This window comes from Rattus norvegicus, chromosome 18, assembly GCF_036323735.1.
Source record: "Rattus norvegicus strain BN/NHsdMcwi chromosome 18, GRCr8, whole genome shotgun sequence".
Taxonomy (NCBI): Eukaryota; Metazoa; Chordata; class Mammalia; order Rodentia; family Muridae; genus Rattus; species Rattus norvegicus.
Window position 1 is genome coordinate 6,845,565 of NC_086036.1, and position 23,422 is coordinate 6,868,986.

The 23,422-nt window shown below is 41.6% G+C and overlaps 1 protein-coding gene and 1 long non-coding RNA gene across 6 annotated transcripts in view; both read right to left on the reverse strand.

Annotated features, from left to right (window-relative positions):
• Window positions 1–299: 299 nt before the first annotated feature.
• LOC134482912 (uncharacterized) lies at window positions 300–1,728 on the reverse strand. The gene is made up of 2 exons (XR_010059634.1): window positions 1,450–1,728; window positions 300–528 (listed from the first exon to the last, which is right to left on the reverse strand). It is a non-coding gene; the product is annotated as an uncharacterized LOC134482912 (long non-coding RNA).
• A 3,581-nt stretch (window positions 1,729–5,309) lies between these two features.
• Chst9 (carbohydrate sulfotransferase 9) overlaps window positions 5,310–23,422 on the reverse strand; it is a 274,349-nt gene continuing 256,236 nt past the window's right edge. For 4 of the 5 annotated variants that reach the window (XM_017600922.3, XM_063277265.1, XM_063277264.1 and 1 more), the window contains one exon: window positions 5,310–7,819. In XM_017600922.3, coding sequence (XP_017456411.1) covers window positions 6,752–7,819 — 1,068 coding nt within the window. In that variant the 3' untranslated portion in view covers window positions 5,310–6,751. The remainder of the gene's footprint in view (window positions 7,820–23,422) is intronic. The other variant, NM_001170470.1, reaches the window with a different exon arrangement.

Consider the following 23,422-nt stretch of genomic DNA (forward strand, 5'->3'; position numbering starts at 1 on the left):
GCTAGTGTAAGTCATTCACGTAACAAACTTAAAGGCTCAAGGAAACAAAATGTCTCTCTTTGGTTACTCTGACTTAGTTCTCTCTAGACCAGATGGTCTTTTAAGAGCCTGTAATTAAGTGGATATATACACTAAGAGAGAGATCCTCAACCTTAGCACTGAGATATTTGTTATAGAGGCTAGCCATGCCCTACTTTGCTGCATGCAGTGCAGAATGTGTCAAATGTGCATACATATTTCCCACTCGGAAAAGACACAGATTTTGGAAAAGCCACGATACATTCCAATGACAACAGAAATTTAAAAAAATTCAAAATATATTTGTTTATTTCTAGGCCTGCATGGACATATACTGTATTGTGAAGTTCCTAAAGGTGATAAAGGTTGGCATTGGACCTTCTGGAACTGTGCTTATAGCTGTGAGTTGTCGTGTGTGTTCTGGTATCCAAACCAAGGTCCTCTGCAAGGCCAACAAGCACTCTTAGCTGCTGAGCCATGCTGCCAGCCCTGACGACAGAAGTCGAATGTCTGTAGGAAGTAGTACAAATGACAATGAAACAGACAGTAAAGAAAAAAAAAAAGAAAGAAATGTCGGCATTGATCTGATGCATATCACTTGAAGCAAGAATAATTTTGCATTTTCCCTCAGATCTGATTGTCAACAAAGAGATGGGATTTTAAAATGATCTAAAGAGATTCCTTGTGGAATTATGGTGACCGTAGTGTATAGCTATACATACATATAGCTACATAAAGAAGAGAGCATTGTGGGTACCTATGATGTGAGCTAAGGCTTAGAGATGGGTAGGGAGGATGGATTACATGGATTTGAATAGGTTGCCATGTTTGGACAGGAGATAGTGGGAGGTGAGTGAGAGAGACAGTAGCAGTTCTGAGGGATGGGAGTTGAGTTCTGTTGAACTTCCTTCCACTTTGTTCAGGCAGAGTGTTCCCAGGGGAAGCCCTTTCACTCTAGCTCAGTGCTTGTTTATACTAACTTCCCTCAAACGCATTTCTTTTCTACAATATTCCTGTGTCTAGGTGTATCTGATGCCAAAGCTGGTTCTGGGGATAACTAAGGACAAAAAAAATCATGGCCTCTTTTTCTCACAGGAGTCTGAGGTTTCAGTGTGATTCACTCTGAGTCAGAACCACCTTCAGTATTATGGATATTATATTGTAAGTGATTACATGCTGTTTGAGTTCACTGAGAAGCTGATTCTGGAAGTGGGATTGCCCTCGGTTTCAGACCTAATCGAGTTTGGTTCATAGCGTTCCCTCAAAGTCCCTTGTCTGGGGATGGGCTGCCCTCCTGCCCACTCTTATCTATGGCAGACAAGGAAGAGAACAGCAAACAGTCCTAAAGTAAAATGCCGTGGCCTTGAGAAGAGGGAAGAAGGTTTACCGTCCGAACTATTACTATTACTATTACTGTTACTATTTGCTTACTCATCCATGATACAAATGCCTGCAGTGGGAAGGAGAAGCTGAAAATCCAGTCCTGGGAAGCTCAGCTCAGCCACGGAAAGAAAGCTCAACTGGGAACTCCAACCACCTGCCTTAACTTCCCCACTCAGGATCCAGGTGATGCTGTGAATGCTCAGCTTGATGATGTCATATTCTTGTATTTGTTTCATCATTCACCTGACAGGACATCTGCTCTGAGTAGGGCTTTCTTGATTGGAAACTCCAGCTGGCTGCCTTAAAGGCAATTGGTTTCTGTTGGGTGCTTTGAGCACCTAGTGTAATATCTCTCTCTCTCTCTCTCTCTCTCTCTCTCTCTCTCTCTCTCTCTCTCTCCCTCTCCCTCCCCCTCCCCCTCTCCCTATCCCACCCTCCTCTCTTATTTTGGCCTGCTATTTACTTTATAAACTCACTCCTGCAATACCAAAAATGCGGCTGTGGTAGATTATTCGTGCCATTACACAGGACAATTAGTTGTCTGCCCATGTGGGGAAAGTTGCTCTGAGCTTTCTGTTTACTCGCTGTCCTCTTTGACCTTGACTTATTTAGAATTAATCATGAAAAAAAAAAAAAGAAAGTGTTAGTATTGGGTTAAACTTGTTCCACGGACTTTTACTTTTTCAAGAGTATGATTTTTCTGAGTGAGTGTAGTTTTACAAAATGCAGCGGATGCCAAAGACTCATTTCCTCCTAAATGATGGAACCCGCCAGCTGAACTCAGCAGGAGTGAAGGGATGGGTGACCAGCCAGTTACAAACGTTTTCCAAATATTTTCTTCTGGGTATGGTGACACATACCTTTACTCCCAACACTTGTAGGAAGAGGCAGGCAGATCTCTGTGAGTTTGAGGTCAGGGTGGGCATCATTGCATAGTGAAATCCTGTCTCAAAAACTTCTTTAAGATTACACTATATATTTTTCACTTTTAACTATTCTGCACATCAAGGAAAGAGAAAGTGAAAATTTCTATCTGTTAGCGGGCTTGCTGGCTCGCTAATCACTTATTGCCCGTGTGTCTTCTGGCAGCTCAACTAACCACACTGAGCTTCAGTTCCTTTTATTGTGCATGGGAAGAGAGGGAGCAGCTTGTACTGTCAATTAAAGCTGGATTGTCTGGCGGACTAAACAGATAAACGTATAGGAAGTTTTTAAAGAGTGCCTGATGCACAGTAAATATGGAAAAGTGATCTGTATGATAATGATATTATTGATATTATAATAGAGGAGGAATTGCCCTAAAATAGAATTACATGGAGTTGCGTTTGGTCTAAAGTCTCTAGCGGGACTCTAGAGTCTACTGATTCCTGTTTTCTGAAATAGCAGAAAGCACTGTGGACACTGGCTGTAGACAATGCCTCTGCTTCTCCACATGCTAGGGAGGCCCAGGACTGAAGATGCCCTACGACACCAAATGAGAGGCCACAGCAAGGAGAGGCTTACTATGACACAGTCTATTTGACCCCAATTCTCCTAACTCCTCCAGAAACGTACCAAAGCTACTCTGACATTTAAAATTTTGTGTCTGCTTATATACGGCTCTTGGCTAAATACTATGTATTTTAAAAGCTAAAACCTTTTGAAGAATAAGTTCTCAGAAAGTGCAAGATTTCCCCCTCCTTCTAATTATGAAGGTCAGCCAAACAGTCCTTGAATTGCTGGGGAATATTTTATAGACTGTGAAACAGACAAGCTAGCACATGGCTTCACATATCCCTTGACTTAACGGATATTTCCAAACACATATGCAAACATCGGAAAAGTGGGTGTTTTGTACTGACACAGCCTGTTAAAGACTGTGGCAGTCTTTGGGCCAATCACATCAATTGTGCCTATGCATTGGTGGTGTCCAGGTTAAATAACTACACTTTAAGACTCACTGTCGGTTGGGGATTTAGCTCAGTAGTAGAGTGCTTGCCTAGCAAGTGCAAGGCCCTGGGTTCGGTCCTAAGCTCCAGAAATAAAAAGACTCACAGACAAGAACAGCAGAACCAAGAGTCTGTTCAGCAAGCAACTGCCCAGTATTAGAGCAAACAGGTACTGAAGGGTTCATCAGAGGATGTGCAGTCACACCTCATGCACACTGACAGTAAAATGGGACATATGCAAAGTGAGTCTGGACTGGTCCCCTTGCCCTTCCACTCATGAAATTATGTTTGTCCACTGGTGCACACACATGGATTTGTGTACACAAGCAGATACAATGAATGTGAACTTGAACCGGCCCACAAGGAGGACAGTAAAGGTGGATGCATGAATTACTATATTATATATGCACATATATGTACATATGTGAATACATACGATTAAATCAGGATGAATTATTATATTATGATGATAATTATATACCTAAATATAACAATAGCTCGAGGATGACGGTCAGTTTCTCTGGCTCTGATATAGAGCCATACAAAGAAGAAGTTCTACAGCAGGTTGTTACTCAGTGAGAAAACCTCAAACCTGGTCTGTTGAATGCACAAGTGTGTGGGGTGTCAGCTGGACAGTCTACCTGAGAAAGGAATGAAGAGTGACCTACAGGTCATATAGGCAGGAAGAGTCAGAAAAGGAGTAAGTGGACTTGTCCTTTCTTATCCATGGCAGGTGTGCTCTATGCTCCCCAGTAGATATCTGGAGATACAGGAAATACCTAACCCATACAGGTTGCTGTTTTCCTATTCATACATAAATGCCTGTGAAGAAATTTAATTAATAAACTATATGTAGTAAGAGATTAATAATCAATAAAAGAGAACTTTTGTGACAGTATATTATGAAATTTATGGCAATGTTTTATCACTCTGTGTTTCTTTACTCTTCTTGTTGAAATGCTCTCACCTAGTCTAAGGTAAAGCGAGGAAATACTTGCCTGATGGGATGACGTAAGGTCAATGATACAGGCATTTCAATGCAGCCTTCCACTCTTACACAAAGGCACTTAAGCAAGAACACTGCAATCCCGGTGAAAGTCAATTTGAGGACTTCAATGGCTACCACCATGCAGGGAGCATCAACAACACAGATGCACCGGGTACAGGGCTGATTCAGGTCCGGGTGAAATAGAAGGAAGTGAGATTCCTTAGGAGGGTGCACAATTTTAAAACATATGAGGTGTCAATTTCCAAAAGTTTCCATTTAATATTTCTGTACTGCGGTTGAAGAGGGTAGGTAGTTAGAACTGCAAAAGGCAAAGTGACAGGTCAAGTGGCAGCATCTCACAGCAGAGTTCCAGCGCGACGACTGGAGCGAACGCTGTGCACTGCCCTTCTCTCTCACTCTCCTCTGCCAAAGGTCGTTGTCATTTAAAATAGGGTACATAAATATCTCCTCCTCCAGGGTATGAGAAATGGTAATGCAGAATAGTTTCAGTTTTCTCCTTCTCAGAGCTATGAAAGTGAGGGGCATATATATATGTTCCTGTTACCATTGTTTCTTATTTCTATTTAGAAATGCCTTTGAGAAACAGCCTTCGTAGCGGGTTCTGAATACAATGAGCTCTACGTAGTACAAGAATAAACTTTCAGGTCTCTGTAATGTTTGTTTTCGCTCTCTCCAGAAAAAGATAATTTCAAGGTCTCTAAGTTACAAGGAATCCACTCTTTCCAGTACAGCAACATTTTAATTTATATAATTTAGGTTACCCAGCTTACGTTTATGGTCTAGAGGCATAAGGAAATGGGATGGAAAAGTAGTCAAAGGGTGGGGTGGAAAGTTTAATACTTTCGATGACTTGGCCCACTGCAGTTTACCCTCTCCAGTGAGATATAGAGGAGATAAGGCGGGTGTGTGCACAGAATGAAGCAGTTCATGAATACTCACCCATGAAATGGAAAATCAAAACGAGACACGTATGACTGTAATAACCTTGGTCTATTAATATTCAAATATTAAGACATAGTTTTCTTTGCAAGACATAGCTGAATACTGATCAAATGTGATAGCTTAGAAAGAGAAACATGTTTAAGAAAGACATGTTAACAGGATTTGATTGACATGTGGTTTGCTTAAGTCAGGGTAGTAGTTAACTAATTAAAAGGCACTTCTCATCTGAACGTGTCTTTAAATTTAAGATCCCTTAGAAAAAATTTCCAAAGTACATTACAACTTTCAGAAGGGTGACACATGGTTCTATTTTCCAAAGACTTTGATTTAATATTTGAATGCAATGGTATTTGACTTTGTTAGTATAGAGTATTTAAACTTAAGAAGGAAATACCTTAATTTGCTTATTCATAAGCCTATTAAAAACATTTCTAGGGGCTCTTGTTATGTTGACTCTCTAGAACATGACCTGTCTTTGAAGTGGTGTATTAGTTCTTAAAAAGTCATTCCCAAGCTGAATAATTAGGCTGCAAACAAAAGCTATTCTTAGAGTGTATTCCACATAGAAAGCTACGCACATGGTGCTTTGATTCAAATAATGTTCTTATAAACCTTTGTTATTGCTAGAGGTCTGTATTCAGAATGGCAACTTTTGGTTTTGACGATTATTCCATCCTGAAACAATTGTCCCTTTCCCAATTAAAGCAGAATTAAGAGCACATTTCTATCTGATGATGTTTAGAAGTGAGGATCTGCTTGGTCGTGCTCATTTTGTGTCTTCACGGAGGGCTCAAACCCAAGAAAAATCAATCCCCCTGAAGTTTTTCCTGGAAGAGAAAGGTGGCTTTTGTTTTGATCTCGGTTTGCTGTGCATTTTTACTGGCTGTTAAATTTTAAAGAAGTCATGGCTTCATCTGTTTGTCTGCTCTGTTCTCTATTGTAAATCACAGAATGCCTCCAGATCAATAGTAAAGTGCTATGCCCAAATGTTTAAAAATGGATTTATCATCACAGGATATGAAGATTCAGGGTATAAGAAAACCATCCAATCATTTGCTGTAAATGCCACAGACTGCTAAGCACTGCTTCATGCATATCACAATGCTTGCCAGGATTTGGATACACAATCCTCGCCATTTTGACCCCTTTATTTTACATGCAAGAGGCTTCCTTGGTGAATGTAACAGCTGGCTAGGTTATTGCTTCCACAGTATAAGCTACAATGCCAAAACAACTCTTTTCCCAACATTTAAAAGCACATCAAGTTGTTTACATGTCTCTTTGAGATGATTTTCCAATAACTTTGTGCCAATTGCTGTCATACTCTTTGGTTAAAAAAGAAACTTCATTCAATCAAGACAACTTCACTTAGCTAAATTTCCTCCATACAGAGAATTGTAGGACAATTACAGTAGCTGATTTGAGGCCATCATCATTAAGTCTATGCAGGGCTTTAGAAAATGAATGCAAATTATAAATGTGGAGTAGTGTAATTAAACATCAAATAGTCCAAGTGATAAAAGTTGTAGATGAGTTGCCTTTCGGCTGCGCTCAGGTCCTTTAAATACTGCCTCACCACATGGGCACTGGTTCTTTCATCAGAGGAGTGCCTGTCCTTAAAGTTTGGAAATTTCAACTCTTTTGGAGCACCAATCAACTGTAGAAAGTAATTGGCATCTTCTTCTAATGTCTCAAACTTCCCTACAAAGTCATAGTCGATCAAACATGGATAACACAGTTTGCTGACCCTCTCCCAGTGAATATCCATTCCTACTGGACGTTGAGCATCTAGCAAATAGTAGGCAAATTCTTTGAATTTGACCCCAGATCCGTTATTTAATGCTTTGGCAGTGGCATTTGGTCGGTATTTCTTGATAATTGCCTTCCCAAACACTGGATGGTAGTAGCTATTGGGATGCTCAAATTTATCCCGAAATGCAGACACTAATCTTTCCATGGGATCCCTAACAAACACAGCTTTGGTATAGGTATTCAAACGCATGTGTACCCCTTTTAAGTCAAAGCTATCCAGTGTTTTTAGATGCTTCCCGTAGTGCACAGTGTCGTGGGAGATATTGTATGCAGAGGAAGCCAGTCCATTTAGGACCATCAGAATTCTTTTCCAGTTAGAGCAGCCAGCCTTTGGTACTTCACAGTACAGGATTTTGTGTTTGTCTTCTACATATATCCTGGATACTATATGAAAAATGTTGGCTTTGGGATCATTTACTCCACCATATTTCTTGCAAAACTCACGAAGGAAGGACCTACGTTTCTCTTGGGTTGCTTCTGCTTTCTTCCATTTGTTGCCTTGGACTGAACTTTTATTTAAGGGCTGAGTGGCCAGTGGCCAGTACATCAGGATGGGTTTCTGAAAAACTCGAATCTTAGCTCCTTGATACGTTTCAGTTGCTGATCCAGGAGCTCGGTTCTCCCTTTGGGAATGGCTGCTCTTCCTTAAAACCCTAGTGGGTCTCTCCAGGTTGAGCAGATTTCCCCCTTTCTTCTTTAGATCTTCGGGTATGTGAACCTCGGAGTTCTGTTAAAATAGGAAGAAGACATGTTGGATGCACATTCGCAAGTGTGTGGATAAAGACCTTAGCATCTTTACTTTCACATATTATAGAGGAGAGCACACTGAGTACAAGCTAGCAGGAGCAATTCCATAAGGCGTGCTGCATATACGTCATAAGGTATGCTGAGTATACATTTTGCGGTAAGATTTCTCACAGAAGATCTAATGATAGAAAATAAAAATATAGCATCTATAAGATAGAGACTAGAAGATTCTGCCTTGATTTTGTTAGCAATGCAATGAAACAGATCTCAATCATTTTGTGTCTTAGTGATTCCTGAGGCACCATTGAGTCTGTTATTTCCAAGTAGTAGTACTGAATGGACATGCAATCCAGAGCTATATTTCAACAGCAGTCTTTGTTGTTTTAGGGGCAGGCACTTTGAAATGTATAGTACAGTTCCAATTCATAAAATACAACTGAAAAATTGTGATAAAATTAGCCTAACAATCATTATACTTTCATCAGCATTTACCAAGAATGATGTATTTGTTCACTTGAAAAATATTTTATTTTCAATTTATTTACCACAATGATGTGAGAATTATAGTCTCAATATCATATAATTTCCTTAATGTATGGAATTGTCCATCTTCCCTACTTGAAGAAAGAGTTAAGAATATAGAATATTGTTGATGTCTTACTGTGTAATATCGCATCTAAAGAATGCTGAGGTTATTTTTCCTCTTGTCTCACTAGCCCACTTTCCAAGAGGCTATCATTTTATTATTTCCTTCCTACAACTCTTGACTTGGCTAGGAAAGAGAAGCCATAGAAGTTGGGATTTATATGTGCTATCTCTAATAATAACAAAACTCCTTTTACTCTGAGAAAGCTTAGAAGCTGTTGGAGGGCTCTGAACTGAGAGCAGGCTTGACTCACTTAGACTTGGAAAAACTAGATGATAAATGTTTAGTGTCTTTAGCATGTTATTGGGAAATATAACAAATAAATAATGTAAGGAAAGAGTAAAGTATGAAATGACCAGACTACAGGTGGGAAAAATGGGAAGAATTTCTTATATGCAGCATTTGTGTTCCTTGTGTCTAGGATGGTCTATACCTGATAGTAGTTGACCTTAAATTATGTGGATGAATGGACTTTGGTTTTCAAAGATAATTAGGATTTTCTACTTATTGAGTGACAGAGCAAAGAGATAAGAACTGGAGTCACTTTTGGGTATAGTGGGCTTTTACCAACCTAAATATAAGACTGCAAATAGGAGTTTGTGGGTAATTTCCAATCACTATACATCTCCTTGTGTAGCCTCATAAAAGAACTTCCTCAAATCATCTGAATTGTTAAGCCATCTAGTTGAGATCTCAACTCTAGAGCTATTTATCTTCTTTCTTATCTAGAGACTGCCAGGATTCTTCAAAGCCCCAAATCCTTCTTTGTTCTGATCAATGATTTATGGTCCATAAAGTTGTCATCAATTATATATGACTTTTCTGTAGGTTTGAAAGATCACAGAGTTATTGGCAGATGTGCATGAGAAATGCTTCACATAGGACCATAGCATGCTGCCACAACTACTAATGTCTCTATTATCACTATAAACACATTACTATTGTCTATAATTAAAGTTATAACTACTGTTATTTCAGTAAAGTAGTAACATTTTATCTCCATGGTGAACTGAATTTCAAGATTACTCAGTTAGTCATTACTATATGCTGAAATTTGTGTGTCTCTGTTACAATTTTGCCTCATAAACACCCCCCACCCCCCACCCCCAAATCAGTGTCTGCAGTGCCCTCTAGACTTTCTCTGTGGTCATCAAATTCCCGTTCCTGCTTTAGAATAAACATTCTAGAATGTTTATTTCTTATATTTTTTTCTTACTGGAACACCATATTCTGCTCACTTCACATTGTCTCAAGTAAATGGAACCCCATTGTCTGGATCCTAGTGTCCCTTGGTCCAAGACCTAAGGGTCTATTGCCCTATCATCCACTCTGTTTCCAGGATAGCTCCCAGAGAGTCCTCTGCTCCTGTGAAACGTGCTATGTGGAGTCTCTTCACCTTTCTCCTGCCACTGGTCTTTGTTCCGTGTCTTTAAGATTCTGGTTCCTTGTTCAGACGTTGCACCTTTGTCTCTGTTCTTAGTGGCTGCCATGCAGTGAACTCAGCTCCTTACCCACCCCATTTTCAACAGAAGACTTCTCCAGTTCACATGCATGAACCCTGCTTGATCCACCTCATTATTTCTCAGAGCACCATTGCCTAACTATCCAGCTCATTGTTGTTTGCTATTGTACAATACTTTAGTGACTTTGATTACATTCTCAGGATTCTGGCATATGACATAGCTGGCTCTTCATCATTTAATTCACAGTAAGTCCCTCTGTAATGACAGTTTTCCTAGGCACCCCTTCTAAACCAGGTGATTCTCTCACTGAACTCTACTGCTTTTCCTCACAGCACTAATAACCATATGAAATGATTTGACTTACTTCTATGGTTTCTCTTTTCATCCTATCCTACCCCAACACATTAGAATATTACCACAGAGGTCTGTGGTTTAGTCAAGAGATAACTACTAAATTAATAAATATGATGATGACTTAATGATGACTTCCAAACAATTTATTGTATGGTATTATAGAAAAGAACATACTGTTCATCTAAAGGTATAGGTTAACTCAGAGAATTAATCTCTGATTCTCATAAGGCCCTGAAAATCTGTGCTCAAACAAATTTGAGGCAAGGGAAACCAGACAGTTGCAGGACGAGCTACGGCAGGTGCGGGGTGCAGAGCTTTGCCTGCATCCCAAATCAGATTGTCCAGAGTCACTCAGAGTTGTTTTGAAGCCTCAGCAGGACTTTTTAGCGCTCTGGGTCCTCAGGCTGTGCTGTGGACACAGTAAAGCAGAGTGTCTGTGGGTGAAATTCCCAACTGTAATCAATCACACTCCTGGAGTTCAACAGGCAGTGGTGACATTTGGCAACCACACAGGTTCAGTAACAAAGGGAATTCAGAAAATAAAGAATATAGTCTGAAGACTTCCTCTACTGGGGAAGAATGTTGTGTGGTAGACTTGAATGATTTAAAGAAGAGACTGAACTCAAATGTCAGATCAGATGACATATCAGTCTGCGAGAGGGACAGGTACCGTGCCCTCTGCTTACGTGTTCTCCTTTGTCCGAGGTCCACGCTCACCAAGCAGCTTTCAGGGGACTGAGTCAACATGAGAAAAAGGCTCCCCAAGCACTGAGGGTTACATGTCTGACTCTGACAGATTTTCTCTCCAGCCAAGACAATTGCTCTTACTCTTATGGAACTGAGGTATAGAAAAAGAGTTCGCGCTGTAAAGTGATGGCGAAAACATCTCTTGAGTCTCTTGTCTGGCTTCTTATCCTCTCCAGAACCCTTCATGGCACTGCCATTTATTCTAAAAAAGCTGTTATCAGGCCCTCACCATTCCATGCAGATCTGATTCTTTCCCATTTTACTTAAAGCTTTCTGGGACTGAAGGATATAAATATTAAATTATAATATACATTAATATAATACCAATATTAAAGTTAGTGGCATGCTACATTTGAATCTTATAAAGATGATTTCCCAACTCTATCTCCCTAACAATGCTAACAATAACAGAAATAAGAAAAGGTTGAAATCTTAAGTGTGTTCTTCCTTTGAATTGTCTTTAAAGGAAACCCTACAAAGCCACGTGCTTCCTCCCAAGTTCTTCCCCATTTTTGAAATGGTCCTGCTGCTTGTGCTCTCCCACTCATAGGATCTGAGAGCATTTTAACAATCAGAAAGTAAAGTGACTATTTCACACCATGTCTACGTCTTTTAAAATGGATATCCTCTTTTTTACATACCAATTAGTCATGTGACTTACTTCGTAGCTGGTGACTTACTGCTTGTGCATTGGGTGTTTTGTCTTTCCAACTAGACCTGCTGCAAATGGCTACCAAATCAGTCTTCACCACATACTTCCTTTTTCACTCGTCAATGGCTTGGACTGGCTTTGTTAGATACAGTCTGAAGTGCTGATCCTCAGGTGGAGCTGCAGATTGCCCTGCCACTTCCTCACTGCTATTTACATCTCTCTTGACACTGACCTTTCCTTGTACTTTCTTTCCTCCTTACTCTTGGTATTTCCTCCATCCTACCTTTCTGGGATGTTCAAGCTCTCCTAGATTAATACAACAATCTTAGCTTCTTCAGGAAAAAGACTGCAACCTCTAGCAAGGGGCTCCACTGCCTTCAAACTGGCATTAGCAATCAGTTTATACTATTTGACTTTCCTAATGTTCTTTAAACCACAGATTAGCTGTAAACAATGGCTATATTTCCTCATAAATACCTTCAGTGGATAGTGCAACAAAAAAGATGTTACTCCATATAATAACAACTAGTATTCAAATAAGCGAATTAGTAAAAATCCTGGAAGGTTAATTAACTTCACATTGAATTTGACAATTTCATCCTTATTTTTTTTTTTGTCTGAGGTCACTAAATGGAGACTCTTTCCTCTGGGAATTGTGCTTCTTTCCTTCCATTAGAGTCATTGGAAGCATTCCAAACATCAGGTGCGAACTAAATGCCATCCATGAAATGGATAAAAATCTGTGGCCCCTTGAGGAAGCCAAGGTTTAATTAGGTTGAAAATGAATAGCTTAAGAAAATTGCCACAATGAAGGGATGCATCAGATATTTGCTTAGTAGTGAAAATAGCGCTTAATGTATCTGAAAAGGTTAGGGGCAGGGAGCAAACTTTGCAAATAAAGCAATAGCTCTGATGAGAGATGAATCCTGGAAAGCCAACAGATCAGAGGCTGGGGTGTGGAGGAATGTGTATGCTGAAACCTAGAGTCCACCAAGGCCTAGATTCAGGTGAGAGGGGCTAGTAGACAGGACTTGAACTAACAGAAATGGCCCGAGAAGGGCTGAGCTCATGTAAATGTCCTGGGACAGTTTGAACCTAGCAAATGGTCTGCATTTTACAGGTTAGATAGTGGGAGCTTTTTTTTTAATTTCCTCGTGTGTGTTCATACCTGTGAGTGCATGTGATTTTCATGGCCCTTTTGTGGGGCTCAGAGGAAATCCTTGGGTGTTGGTCCTCAGGAACCTTCCACTTTTGTTTGAAGCAGTCTCTCAGTGACCCAGAATTTTAACAAGTAGACCAAACTACCTGGCCCATGAACTTCCAGGGGTCCACCTGTCTCTGCCTCCTGTCTTGCCATCTTTAGGATTGCAGGCAGCTGCTGGTACAACCACCTTCTTATACTGGGAACTGAATCTGGGTCCTATGCGAAGGCATCAAGTGCTGTCAACCATTGAACCATCTCTCTAGCCCTAAGATTCAAAGGGTAGAGGAAGATGATGGTAATCTACTTGGAGTCTAATAGAGATAAGTCAGTGAGGTAAGAAGCAAAAAAATGGACTTAGTTGGGCAAACCTATGAACAGGGGTAAAAGAACTAAAAGGAATGATTGCTGCTGCCCTGAAGAGAAGTTAACACTTTTATTGTATTTATATGTATTTATATGTATTATCTAAAGCCACAAGTGTGAGTTCCTGTTACCTCCAATTTCCAGATCTCTTGAGTTGAGGTGCCTGTGAGGGAGCTGGAGGAAACCTGGCTGTGAGCTGCTGGGTGTTGGTCAAGCTAGCTGAGTTTGCAGGCCCTGAGGGACTGATAGGGAGCACAAGAGTGCCTAAGTTCCTGCTCTGTGCTATCCCCTCAATGCATAAGTTTTCATGTTCATTTCACAAGTGAAGAGAGAGCATCTTGGGGCTGGGGAGATGCCTAAGTGGTTAGACATGCTTGGTCTTGCCAAGAACCCAGGTTTGGTTCCCAGCGTTCATATGGCAGCTCACAACAATCTGTAAATCTTGTTCAAGGGATCAACTATCTTCTTGTGCTCTCTGTAGGCACCAGACACTCATGTGGTACATATGGAGAAATTCAAACACATACACAAAATAAAAGTAAGTAGACTTCCAAAGAGATAGACAGATGTATTTAAAGAAATAAAGCAAACTTTACTAAACACATAGGTTAGTAGAAGGGACAACTCACAAGCCTGTTTTTCTCCTCTGGCATAGAGATTTCCTGTTCCTATGGTAAAGACAGTTGGGGAGGATCTAGAAAAGTCACTGCAGGAGAACTCCACCTGGAATAGAGCCAAAGGTAGGAGCGTCTTGGGTGTTGGACTGCAAATAAGTGGGTTAGCAGGCAAGTACATGTTTTCTTTTCTGGCTTAATTCTTTCAAGAGACCTAGGACTCTCTTATTGTATTAAACATGTCAGGTACTATTGTGGTTCAAGTTTATATCAGAGATGCAATAAGAAGTATCTGTGGTGTGAACTCTCATCCCACTCTCAGGGACTGAGATGCAACATCATAAAATGCATAACATGCAACCCGCAGCATCTATAGGACCGAGGACACATTGGGACTTCCAGTATCTTTGGGCAAGGACAGGTGTTCTACAGAAGACAGAGCATGACACCTTGCCTGGGCCCATGGGTAGGTTCCTTTCCTGGGACATTTCTACCTTGATAACTATGTCCCAAGTGGAGAGTATTAACTGTGTTAATATAAACAGATTACTTGCAGAAAAGTGCCTAGCACACAGAAAGTGACATGACTGTGACTATCTTTAGGGATGGTTCATTTGCTTCATTTACTAAGAAATGCTAGTTTTCTTTGTTTATTTTAATGTGTGTGTGTGTGTGTGTGTGTGTGTGTGTGTGTATGTGCGCGCGTGCGCGCACATATCTGAGTATACTGGTGTGCACCCAAATGCTTGCAGAGGCTAGAGGAGATGGTTGGATGTTTTTCTCTACTGCTCTCCTCCTTTTTCCTCTGAGACAGGTTTCACTGAAGACAGTATGTGGTTGGTGGCCAGCAAGCTCCAGTAACCCAACTGTCTCTGCCCCAAGAACTGTGGGCTTACAAAGTGAGCGGCCATGCCCACTTTTTAATGTGCATACTGGAGATTTGAGCTCAGCTCCTCAGATTCCACAGTAGCTGGAATTTATTCATTGAGCTATCTAGCTCTGATTTGTTTCTTATAAAACTGACATTTAGCACTTGTGGTAAATAGGTGTCTTTCATGCTCATTATGAACATGCCATTTTGAGAGTGTCCTCGATACTGTACAATTATGTTGAGGGAAGGGCTTGATGGTCAATAAATAAGTTTGGTGATGAGAATACTGATGGCTACCTCCTCCCTTCCATGTATCACTTAGCATTTAGTTCATTTAATTTAATGATATCTTTTGTGACTTATCTTGATTATAGACATGGGTATGGTCACATTTCTTCATACCAACAAGAAGACTTAAATGCTTATAGTTGGTAATAAAAATAATGATAGGACTGGGTGGGATGCAAGGGAGCCAGCCCTGTAGATGGATGTAGACCAAAGCCTCACTTCTTTATACCACAGCTTCTCCTCTTTCTTATGTTTTGATTTCAAGGCTTCAGAAGTTGAATATAAAATCACACAAGAAAAGAAACATAAACTAATTTCTAGCAGACAATAGGGGAAATTTAGAAGCATGTGATTAGAGAGTCCTCATAATTCAAAATTATTTTCCTATCTTACCCTAAGCCATCCACTGAGCAAAGATTTCCTGACTCAGCAAGAGCCGGGTGATGACTCTATGTTGGTTTCACATCTACTAAAATCAATAGACTTGATCCAGAGGACGGGAGGGAGAGAGGGAAATGAAAGCCAAAAATTATTACATGCATGGCAGCCTATGCTGTGACAGAGGAAGAACAAAATGCTAGAAGATCGTAAGAGAGGGGCAGCTGAGCAGGCCAGAGAGGTCATTGTTTAAGGGCATCTGCTGCAGAGCCTGATGACCTGAGTTTGACCCCTGAAAGTCTGGGAGGAGCAAAAGAACTCTTGCAAGTTTTCCTTTGATCTTTACCTGTGTGCCTTGTGTGTGTATTCACATGTACACATAACCAAAGAAATAACATGTAAAAATTATAAAACGCGAGGCAGTTAATTTTAGGCAAGGGAGGGATTCTTGGAGAATTCATGTGCCATAAGGAATCACTTCTGTTTCTTGTCTTCTGGCTTATTTCTCTCTCAAGTGCTATTTTGTTTAGCTGGTTCGTAGCATGACACAGGAGCTAATCGATTTAATCATTGTCAATCTGAAGAGGAAACCCAGGTATTTACACACTTGATAGATGTAGGACCTGATACTGAGAGTTTAACTAACTTGCTCGAATGAAAACAGATTTCTGGAGCTGTAACTTAACAGGGTTTCCGGCGTGTGGCTTGTTTTCAGTCTACCACAAATCAAGCTATCTCTTCCTTGTTTAATATTCATTCAAGGAACTAGTGTATAGAAAGCATCAGACAGAAGGCTGCTAAAAGAGATAGAAACATCAGATATGGCGATCTCAGAGTCAGGCAGAAGTCATGTGTGTTGTGTTGCCTATGGTTAACCTATTTTGTATTTTAAACCTCAGTTTCCTTGTGTGTACAACACGGCTGGCTGGCATCTAGCTTGTTGGGTAGTTGGATTACAGGAAACAAAGACAGAGATTGCTTAACATAAAGTCTGTTCTGTGTACATATTACATGCTTTTATTGATTTAGTCAATGAGTATTTACTTATTGAGCAACTTCAAGGTGACAAGCATTTTCAACGTAAATATTATTTTTTCTCTGCTATTTTCTCCTTCCTTTCCCTTCTCTCTCACCTGCATAGCAGGTGAGAACTGCATTGCAATATATATTTCAGTGAGGAGAGGAAGGAGGAAAGAGAATGGTGGAAGTCATTGGAGGCACGTATGGGAAGGAAGGATAAGAAGCACTGGGATAGGTCATGGGGAAGAGTCGTAAACAGTTTCTGGAGGAGAACAAAGAGACCAGTGAACTTCAGCCCTCTCCAAGCTTCAAAAATTTAAGTGGTTTAAACACGTTTGCACTGTTGTTTCCCTAGGAAGGTTCTTCAAGCTGATCCATCAAACTAGTGTATGATGAGCTCTAGAAGCAAGGATGCAAATTGCAATGTTATTTGCTACTATTATTTATTTGGGATTGAATCCCCCAACCCACCCCTGTCTTGAAGTAGAGTGAGTTTCAAATATGAGGAGTGGTCCTACTACACAGTGCGAACACCATTGGTTACTTTATACTGGGAGGAGGACTGCTCTTTGGTTTAACCAGACTCCATGAACGTAAAAGACTGGAGTGACCTTAGCCTATGTAAGCAGATATGCTTCTCCCAACAGGTTTAAATCGCTTTAAGCAGTCCTCATTCTTTTGTCTTTCAAACTATTATAGGAAACATGATGCATTTCATAAGAAAGGTGATTTTAAGTTTACAGATCATCAGGCTGGAACAGTTGCTCTGTAAAGATATTGCCTTCACACACAGACACAGTTCTATGATCTCCTTCCTACCCATGCAGTGCAGCCGATCACCACAGTACAACTTGATAAAGTAAACGGTATTCCACATATTCCGTCCTCCTTATTTTAGCTACTAGGCTATATATACCAAATGCAGTTGGGGACTGTAAATATAGTCTGTTTGGCCTGAGAGCTTTATTGATAATTTAAATAAGTAATCCATTTGGAAAATGGCCTCATAGTGATTGGTTTTTAAAAATTGGTACCAAGTACACAATGTCTCCTTTCCTAGCATTAAGAATGGATGTCAGCAGTAATGAATGGTAGCCTAGCTTCAGAGTCTTGTTCTAAAGAGTGTCCAGGAAACTGGGAAATGGAATAATATTTGAAATGTAAATAAAAATATCCAATAAAAATATGTTAAAAAATTAGTGTACCTGCAAGGCAGAATTCTTGTTCTTATTTTCAGGGCACTGGTGTGGAGCAATGAGCCCAAAGCCCTGAGTTCTGATGCCTAAGTGTAAGGTTCTATTTTTTGTATGTGTGTGTGTGTGTGTGTGTGTGTGTCTGTGTGTGTGTGTGTGTGTGTGTGTGTGTGTGTGTGAGAGAGAGAGAGAGAGAGAGAGAGAGAGAGAGAGAGAGAGAGAGAGAGGGAGGGGGGGGGATATAGGAGTTGATTGATTCCTGGGCTGGTAAGAAGGCTCAGACATGATTTGGATCTAGAGTGGAAACAAAGGATTGACTCTAGGAAGTTGTATTATGACCTATATATGGGCACAAAGGAACACACACACACACACACACACACACACACACACACACACACATATACACACACATACATCAAAATAAATAGATTTAAAAAAGGTTATCACAGGCCAGGCAGATGAGTCCATCAGATAACACTGAAACTGGCTGGGATATATCAGAGGGGTAAAGAGGAACAGAGCAAGGGTCAGCTCACTAGGAGAGAGTTGGGGGAATTCCCATTGGTTGAAGCCTGAAGACGCACAAGGGAAGAAAGCTATTGCAGGGTTGGAGATATTAGGGTTGAGTTGATCATCCCAGTTTGAAGACTAGTCTGCCTGACCAAGTCTTTCTTCTACCTGTAGCTGGAAGGTTTTAGAACAGAGTTTTCATTTCTGTTTCCCCTAAAGCACAACCTGGATCAAGGATTGTGGGCAAGAAGATTCCAAAAACTCTGGCAGGAGTGAGCATATGAAATAGGGAAGGGTGGGCAGAGGGTACAGGGTGAGTCATCACACAAGTTGGCTGAGTGGGAGCAGGGACTTGAATCCTATGAGGAACTCCCCGAGGAAACACACGATATGTGTTCCAAATTCACTCACAACACAGGAAGGACTCTTGGAGGAGAGACCTTGTGACTCCAATTGCTTACCGGCCACTCAAAGCAGATGCATTAGGACACAGATAAATTGCGGGTCCTAGGTGACAGCTGGTCAGAGTGCATGGGAATACTAAGACTGAAAGGACCCTGGAAGACAGCGCCTGAGCAGTTAATGAGTTAGCAAATACTCTGACACAGCAACTTCTAGTTTTTAAAGGTGGGTGGAGCCATGTGACGATTCTTGGATGTCACAGGATCGAGGTGATATTGTTGGTAGAAGCCTCGAATCCCAGACACTTTCTGTTACTCTAAGTAAAGAACTCCAGTTCTAACTCACTGTAGCTACACTCCCATTGGAAGTGTCTGTTTTGTATGTGTGTGTGTGTGTGTGTGTGTGTGTGTTTCTTTCTTTCTTTCTGTCTGTCTGTCTGTTTGTCTGTCTGTCTGTCTGAGATACAGCTGAAGAAAAAACCAACACCTCACACCATGTAGACCATAGTCACATTATGCTGATCTACAAGAGATGTACGTAAAAATGCCTTCCCCGTAGAAGTAAGTCTGGACTTCTTCAAAGTCACCAACTTTGAGCAAGAAGCCCCCTGGGCCACACTGTCAGAGGGTATGCTAAAATATTACTCTTTTGTGTCCTGTGTCCATGTCTTTCTTCTCTGATCTCCTCTGGTCCATCATGCTGTCTTCTCAGCTTTGGAGTAACATGACTTCTGAGGTGGTTGAAATTCAATTAGGGGTGAGCACTTGACCTAGGAGAGTTATCCATAGATTGCTGGGAGCGAACGAAGGGGCTCAGGGGAAGGCACTGCCCCGAGAGTGGAGCTACTAACTAACTAGATTAATTAGTACAGCTTTCCTGTGGGCTATACCTAGAAAATAAGAGTAGGAATGGCCAGTTATGGGAATGAAGGGAGTGAGGAGAGAGCGAGAGCGAGAGCGAGAGCGAGAGCGAGAGCGAGAGCGAGAGCGAGAGAGAGAGAGCGAGAGAGGAATTAAGATAATAGTGTGGCCCCACATATGCTGTGGTCCCCACATCATCTACCGTCTAGTGCCACTTCAGCTGTGGGAAGGCAAGGCCAAGTGTGAGGCTGGCAGGCCACTGCAAGGACACATTCCATTGATCGTATTTGGTTAAGTCTCTACTAGCCCCAGATCAGATTCTCCTGTGTCAGCACTTGTGAGTGACACACATGTCCCTCTGGCTGGTGTCATCCCTGCATATGTGACAGCTCAGCTTTCCTCAAGGCAGCCGCCCCAGCCCACAGTGAGTGCAGGGAGCACACACTGTGGTGTGTTACTGTGGGTTGTCTCTCAGCCAGGAAAATTGCTGTCTCTGGTACTAGAAACTGCCATGGGTGTCCTGATACTATGCTGTATTTCTTTTCAGGATTTCAGTCTGAGGATTCTGTGAGGGAAAATTCAAGTGGCAAAGCAGGATAGAGGGGCAAGAAAGGACTAGGGGCCAGAGTGCACTGAAGTTGAAAGAGTGGTGATCAAATGGGTACTTGTAAGCACCCCCTCACACAGATGCACACACACAGATGCACACACGCATTCCTGCATCCAGATACATTTTATTAGTTTTATTTTAGTGGATTAGTTAATTAATTATATGTTTTAATATTTCTAAGGGCTCCAAGATAGATTATATCCTGGAGACAATTGCACTTGATTCTAGGTGTACATTTATTACGTGGCTATTGGAAGCAGCTATGGCTGTGGTCATGGTCTCTCTTTTTGTGCCTGCTTTCTCTGCAAAAGCAATCCTTGGTTTTTGGCTTCAAGGCAAGAGTCCTCTGTTTTGTTCCCCACAGCTGATAGAAGACGACTCTCTCCAGGCCTGGGAGTATCTGCCTTCTGCTAATTACAGAGTGCAACTGGCAGAGGGGTGGGAGCCTTGAGATTTCTTGCTAACTTTTTCTGCCCCCCTTTTAGGCAGAGTTCAAGACTCTGAATTACAGCTTCACCTCCACTTACTCCAAGTCTACTTGAGCAATGTTAAATGCCCACGGCCAATAGCTCTGACAGCTGTCAAGGCAGCTGGCCACCAGCAGGGGCTGCCGCTGACATCAATCACAATCATCCCTCATATCAAGACACTGATTCTAAGTCAATGCTAGAGACACGTTTATCATAAAGCAAGAGAAATAATTCTTGAAAGTCCCTGCAGACACTGTGTCTTCACCAAGACCTCTCTCTACACTTGTGCTATTTGCTAGGGGCAAACACATATCAGCAGCCCACGCTCAGAAGGAATATCATACTATATCCACTCCATCTACTCCTCACATAAGGAAAACAAATCGTTCATGGCAGGGGGAAGGAGGTCTCAGTTTCCACTCAGGAGTTTTCTGAGGACACACCAGGATGATGGGCCAGTGGTAACTAACTGTTCTGAAGCCAGTACTGTATTGGGATGGACGTGTAAGGATTTGAGCAACACTAACTATTGGCTCAACTGGCCAGGACAAGGGGAAAACACTTGTGGCTTGCCCATCATGTGTGAACCACATATAGAAACTTCAGGGTCCAGTCTATGCTTGCTCCTGAACATGCCCAGTGCTACTCTATAGTTTTTGGCACCCCTCTTTCTGCTGGGAATCCCTGTTTCATTTAACACGATGTTCCTTAGTGATGACTATCAGAAGAGGATATGGGATAGAGGATGTTCGGCATGGGAGTCGACAGATCTAGGGTGCAGATATGATGTGCCCAGGACTGCACTAACAATAGTGTCTATTCCATACTTCAGCTCTGGCTGATGTTTAGGGCCCTTTGTTCATTGAAATCCGTCAGTGGTGACTATGAGAGCTGAGATTGAAATACAGCCTTGTCTGGCTTCTAATAATGAGTTCTCACTATGTAGCAAAGACATTTCCCCCTCAGTGACCCCCCACATCTTCCTTACTATTTGCTGAGCTACCTTGAAGTGTGTCCAAGTCAAGTTCCAGTTAGTATGGTCAAGTCTGTCGCATTGTCCAGCTTTTGGCCATCTCTCTTCTACAATTACTTGTGTCGATGCCCCTTAAGAGTTTGCACTGGATTATAGCATTCCCTCCAGGAAATAAGAGGGAGGTTTAGGAGACTCATAAAACTCATCAAACTCTCTGGACTCCTAAGTTTCCCTCACAGTCTGACTACAGAAGCAGTAACCAACTGCTGTGGGATAGAAGACTCTGCTGCAGCTGCCTGTCAGGGAACTTCTTCAGCACCGCTGCTGGACTGGGCTTTTTTGTGATGCAGATGCCCGATTCGCTCACATCCTTTCTGTAACGCCCTTAAACTCATGCTTCATCAAGCTGGGGTTGGAAGCAAGGCTTTCTTTGTTCTATATTGCTTCCTATATCTGGGGTGAACAGGTATTTATGTGTATCTTCCCAGAAAAGTGATATAATCATTGGATACCAACAAGAAATAAATACTCTCATAATCTCAAATGCGTTGGCGTGGCAAGTGGGAAGCTCTTGGTCCTAGAGATCGCCGAGGTTCTCATCATTTGCTCAGCTTTTGCTCTAGCCTCACATCAAAGCCTCTGACTTCATGTGTCTCTGATGCTTCTTCTGCTCCTATGTTACTGTAGAAATATCCAGGTAGGGTGTTGATAGGGTAAGGTGGTCTTCACTCCATCCATGGGTGGACTTTCTAAAACCATGCAGTTTGTAACTTCACAGTTAAACAGCTACAGATCTGCGGGGAGACCGTGCTCGTGTTTGGTGGTTGTGCAGTTGAACTGCACTTGGCAAGAGGAAGGGATAAACTCTGGGGACTAGAGAACCTGTGTACATGACTTTGTGATCACAGAGACACTAGCTTTATGATGCCGTTTCCATGACAATTGGCATATTGAGGAAAACTTCTATCTTCTGCAAGGGTAGGAGGCTACCTGATGTCCAGGTGAATAATCTAAGTTCCTACTCTTATCACTAACACTGTCTTCTCGGTGCCCAGCATGGGACTCATTTTTAATCAAGTTTTGTTTCTATCTTTGTGAACGGCCAGAGAGATAGGAGGTAGATTTTTTTTTCTTTTTTTCGGGGCTGGGGATCGAACCCAGGAGATTTTTTTTTTAATGTTAAGTGTTTTGGTTATTTCTCTGAGAATCTATTGCTTTAATTTTAATTCTAATTGATTAATTTTGCTATTAGATGCACATATTTTATTACTCCTGTGTTATCTTCCACCCATATTAGAAACCCCACCCTAGTCCTGCCAATCAGTTTTTCTCAAGTTCCTGACTTTTCATATTTCCTGCTACCCATTTAGTTTAACCAGGGCCATCTGTGTGAGCACTGGATTGGAAGCATCCATTGAGGCCAGGTAGATCATTGGAGGGTACACAACTGAAGACAATCATTTCTCTGCTCCCTGGATTTGTCGGTAGAAAATAGTCCAGTAGTGAGGACTAGGTCTCCCTCTAGTCTTCCTCCATCTGCACCTAACTTTAATGAGTTCTTTCTTTTTCCGACCTAGTGCAGGCATCCACCACAGGCAACCATTTCATGGTTGTTATGCGGTGCCTGTCTTTTCCCATCTTCTGCTCTTACAAAATTTCCAGCTCCGGGTCCACATTACTTCCTTTCCCTAGGCTTCCCCTCTTCCTTACTGAAGAGTGCTTGCTTCTGCTCCCCCACTCAGAAGGTGTCTGCCTCCAAGGTTTCGTTCTCTTATCCACTTTATCCAGACACCTATCTCTCCAACACCTCCTTCATTTCCAGCTGTCAAATCTGCATTACCTCAGGTCAAGGAGGACAACCTTAGAGAATGCGCAGGTGCATAGACCAATTAGCAGCAACATGGTGTGAGCCAAGGCTGGTTGGGAGACCTACATTCACAGCACCTGAAGCCCAGGAGCTGG